This window comes from Chrysochloris asiatica, unplaced genomic scaffold (assembly GCF_000296735.1).
Source record: "Chrysochloris asiatica unplaced genomic scaffold, ChrAsi1.0 scaffold00094, whole genome shotgun sequence".
NCBI classification, from domain to species: domain Eukaryota; kingdom Metazoa; phylum Chordata; class Mammalia; order Afrosoricida; family Chrysochloridae; genus Chrysochloris; species Chrysochloris asiatica.
In genome coordinates this window covers 695,706-700,474 of record NW_006408612.1, presented here as the reverse complement: position 1 = coordinate 700,474, position 4,769 = coordinate 695,706, and the positions used below count along the sequence as shown (strand labels likewise).

Sequence of the window (4,769 nt, the reverse complement as noted above, 5' to 3'; positions counted from 1 at the left end):
AGAGGGAGTTTAGTTTAAGAGTATGGGGGGTAAGAAAGAGTCCCCACTGAATTAATGTCACCTTGTCTAGATGGGTCTGGTGAAAAGAGATGGGGATAAGATTCGTAAGATTCAATAGTGAATAATTGTTATTATGACTAATCACGACTGTCACAATTGTAAAGGAAGAAGTTTTGTAAAAAAAGGGGAGTGGTTAATCTTACAGTCCAGAAAAAGAGGACCCTAGGACCACCAAGAAAGGAATGCACAAGCAGAATGAAGAGGCTTTCTGCTCCTGCAAAAGATTTAAAGTCTCAGAAACTCTATACAGGGTCACTAGAGTCAAAGCTGACTCCATGGCACTTAACAACCTTATTTTCAATAAATGAAAATAAATTTAAGTATTTTCCAGACAAATAGACCTGAGAGAATTCATCACCATTACTATGACTTTACAAAAAATAGTCACAGAAAATTTTCCAGGCAAAAGGAAAATTCTATTAGATGGAAGTTTGGATCTACACAAAGGTATGAGGAACACAATGGTGGTGTTGTTGTTAAGTGCTGTTGAGTCAGTTCTGACTCACAGTGACCTTGTACAGGGCTCCCAAGACTTTACATTGTGCAGGAGCAGAAAGCCTCATCTTTTTCTGGTGGAGTAGCTGGCGGGCTCGAACTGCAGACCTTGTGTTTCAGTCTAGTGCTTATCCAGTGCGTAAAATAAAAAGACTTTTCTAATTTAAAAAAATCTGTTTAATACGTAAACGATCATTTAAAACAAAAAGAATAGCAACATATTGTGAGGCTTTAACCTTTATAAAAGGATTGGGTAGTGTTTTGTTCTGCTGTGCATAAGGTCACTATGAGTTGGTACCAACTCGATGGCACCTAACAATAGGCTTCAAAATATTCATGGAAAAATTCCATTATCTTTTAATTCCATTTTTCCATGAACCTTCTGAAACCCCCACATATTAGTCAAAGGCAGGCTATGATACTACAATCAGTGAGATAAAACTGTTTGCTTCTCCATAGAATGATAGGTAGAAGTTTAAGTATGATATTTTTAGTGGGCTGTTCCAGGCTTCAGTGTCTTTGTACATGCCATTCCTATACCAGAAAAACCCTTTCTACTTGTCTACCAGATGAAATCCTTCACTTATATCTTCCTCCAAGTTTCGAAGACTCTACTCATATCTCTTCATTTAGCTCCTAATCTTCCTTCTTACCCCAATCAACCAATTAATCCTCCCTGGTCCCAGAGAACATAATAAAGACTTTTTCTAGCATGTATATCACTGTATTGTATTACATTGCATACACACAAAAAGGCTTCAAAAAATTCATGGGAAAATGAAATACTAAGATAATGGAATTTTTCCATGAACTTTTTGATGCTGCCATGTATGTGTGTCTGTTAGTTCTCCAAAGCAAAGACATGTCTTATTTCTCTCTATATTCCCAGCAACAATTGAGACATAGTGTTCATATGTACAAAGTATTCAATAAAGGACATTCAAAGGTTTTATACCAAAACTTCTCTGACTACTGCCTCTGTCTAACAGAATACTACTGTATGTCACTTCCAGAATCATCTTTCATCTCTGTCCTGACAAAAGAAGAAAGATAGTAGCCAGGCAAACAGCTGTATATGGGAAAATTTGGTCTTTACACCACATTTTATTTTTTTTTTTAGTCTTCAAGCTATATTCAGTTTAGTTATTTCAATATTTTTAGGTCTCTTAAAGTACAATGCACAAGAAAATCTTACTTCCGTCATTAACTCTAATGGGGCACGGACAGTATTCGGGCTACTGTTTCCATCATCTTCATCAATGGCGTCATCTTCACCATCATCATCTATTGATTCTGACAATTTATCGTTATTGTCCTGAAGGCAACACTTGTTATTTTTCACCTGCTTTGCAATGACATTTTTGCCCGCTGGACCTAAAATGTAACAAGCATAATTTCATGAATGAACACTGATAGGCCCAGAAATTTTAAAAATGGTTATTACTAAGTTATGATATAAAAATTGTACATGTTTATGAGAAGGCTTACTGTTCTGGAGTCTTTTTTTTTCATGACTGAAGACCACTGCAAAAATTTTACCTCATTTCGATTTCCCTAAAAGGTAACAAAACCACCAAATGACAGAGCAGAACTTCAAACCATTAACACTGAACTGACATTAGTGTTCATTGTTTTGTGCTTGAAATTGTAATAAAGAGCGAATAGCTATGTTTGGAAAATAAACAATAATTTCAAGAGAAAAGAAATGAATACTAATCTGTCTTCAGAAATAGATTTCTTAAATTGATCTTATGTTGTTATTGTTGCTGATAAGTACCGTTGAGTTGGTTCCAATGCATAGCAACCCTGTATATGGTTTCCAAGGAGCAGCTGGTGATCTTGAATTGCCAACCTTGTGGTTCAAACTGACTTTGCAGTCTAGTGCATTAACCCACACCGCCATACCAAGACTCCAAATTGATCTGATAGGAAGGTAAATACTAAAAAAAGAAGGTAGAGACTAAACTGGAATGTTTGAAAAATAATTCTTACTAAGCAAGTCGTAAGCACAGTGGTTCTGTAGGATAACTGGACTGTGAACCATAAGCCTACCAGCTTGCTCCTTGGGAGAAAGATGAGGCTTTCTGCTCCTGCAAAGATTTATAGCTATGGAAACCATATACAGGATTGCTATTAGAACCAATTTGGCAGCATTTAACAACAACAAAAAGCAAGTCATACTAATCTTTGGATACTTTAGAATAAAATTATTTACCTCTTTTTCCATATATACGCACATTTGTTAAGAAGAGATAAATGGGAAGTATTACAGAGATAATCAGAAGCTACATAACATTTAAAATTATTTTTTAAAATGTTAATTCATAGTACTTATGAACACACACAGACAACTGCAAAATAAAGAACATGTACTACCAACTACCCATTCAGTGCCCAGCACTGTGCTGAGTCCCAGAAATGCTAAAATGAACAGACAGGGCCTGACCTCACTTACACTCTTACAAGGAAGTCAGAAACAAAAGAATACTTATACAACAGCATGGAAGTACAGTGATAGGGCATTGGGGAAATGGGATAACAAAGAAGGACCCCATACCAGTGGCAGGGGTAGTGGTGGAGGGGGGAAGTGTTGGCCAGGAAGTAAAGTATCCAGTCTGAATGAAGCAGTTTCTCCAAGGAGGGGCTGAGCATGAGTCAATGTAGAGGCAAGTGTGTGTGATGTGCTTTAGGTGGTTAGAGGTTTGATGCTCCTTAAGGGTCAAGTTGTTGTTGTTGTTATATGCCGTGGAGTCAGTTCTGACTCATAGCAACCCTGTACAGACTTTCCGAGGCTGCATGTATTTATGGGAGCAGAAAACTTCATCTTTTTCCCGTGGAACAGCTGGTAGTTTTGAACTGCTGACCCTGAGGTTAACAGCCCACTTTGTAACCACTACGCTACCAGAGATCCTTTAAGGGTCAAGCATGGGGCTGAAATAGTGCCAGATATGGCTGGACGGGCCTGCTGTGGTGCTATAGGATAAGCATAGGGTCGCTATTTGCAAGGTCGGAAGTTGAAATCCTGGAAACCTTATACAGGTCGCTATGAATCAGAATTAAATCGATGGTACTTAATAACAACAACAACAATGGCTGGCTTGCACAGGCAGAGATTAGCTGGGTAGTGGGGCCTTGTGAAGTCAGGACTTCATCCTAAGAATAGGGGGGTTACTAATGAAAGATTTTTAAAGGGCTCTGGTAGCGTAGTGGTTATGAATCAGGCTGCTAATCTCACAGTCAGCAGTTTTAAACTACTAGCTTTTCCGAGGGAGATTGCAGCCTCAGAAACCCTGTGCAGGGTCTGTATGAGTCGGAACCAATTCCACGGCACATAACAATAACAATGAAAGATTTTAAGCAGGGAAATATATGAGTTACAATTTACAGTTCTGAAAGAACACCTAGATAGCAGAGTAGAAAGTATTTTTGAGGGGGGACAAAAAACCCATCACCTTGAGGTTCAAACTGACCTTGAGGTCTTTATCCTGCAGTGCCACACCAGGACTTCGTAAGAAGTCTTGATATGACTTATATGGTAAGTGATAGAAGGCAGAGGTAATAGGGTTAGAGAGGAGGGTCTGGATTAGAGAAATATTTAAGAAGTTAAATGTGCGTGATACAATATTAGAACATTTCCCAAACTTCATTATAAATGATTTTTATTCATTTTGCCATATCTGGGTTATCACTCATCTAGCTATACTTACTTATCATTTTTCTTTGAATCCCTTTACTTTTTTAAACGAACACAATTTTGGCAATTGTAAATTTTATCATCCATGAAATGGATAGACGTATTAATAATCATCATAATGAATTTACCATATGTCATCATTAGGAGCTCTGGTAACTAATTCTCTCAACAACCCAATGAATAGGGACTATTTTTATTTTCATTTATAGATGAGGAAATGCTAGGACAGAGAGGTTAAATAATTTGCCCTACTTGATAGACTTGTGAGTCTGGGTGTGGTGCTGTAGGATAAGCACTCAAGGCTGATTTTAACTGGGTTGATTTTAATCACAAGGTGAGAAGTTCAAATTTACCTGCCACTCCTCAGAAACCCTATACAGGGTCTCTTTGCTTTGGAACCGACTGGACGGCACTTAAACAACAACATCAATTTGACTAAGTGGTAGATCTAGAAGTCAGTTTGACTCCAGAGTTCATATTTTTAGCCATACCTGATACTACTTTTTTCTAATATGTATTA

General features: G+C 37.6%; 1 protein-coding gene across 1 annotated transcript in view; it reads right to left on the bottom strand.

Annotated features, from left to right (window-relative positions):
- Nucleotides 1-4,769, bottom strand: part of ERICH2 (glutamate-rich 2) — a 74,204-nt gene that overhangs the window by 38,883 nt on the left and 30,552 nt on the right. The window contains exon 6 of the mRNA XM_006866692.1: nucleotides 1,751-1,929. Coding sequence (XP_006866754.1) covers nucleotides 1,751-1,929 — 179 coding nt within the window. The remainder of the gene's footprint in view (nucleotides 1-1,750; nucleotides 1,930-4,769) is intronic.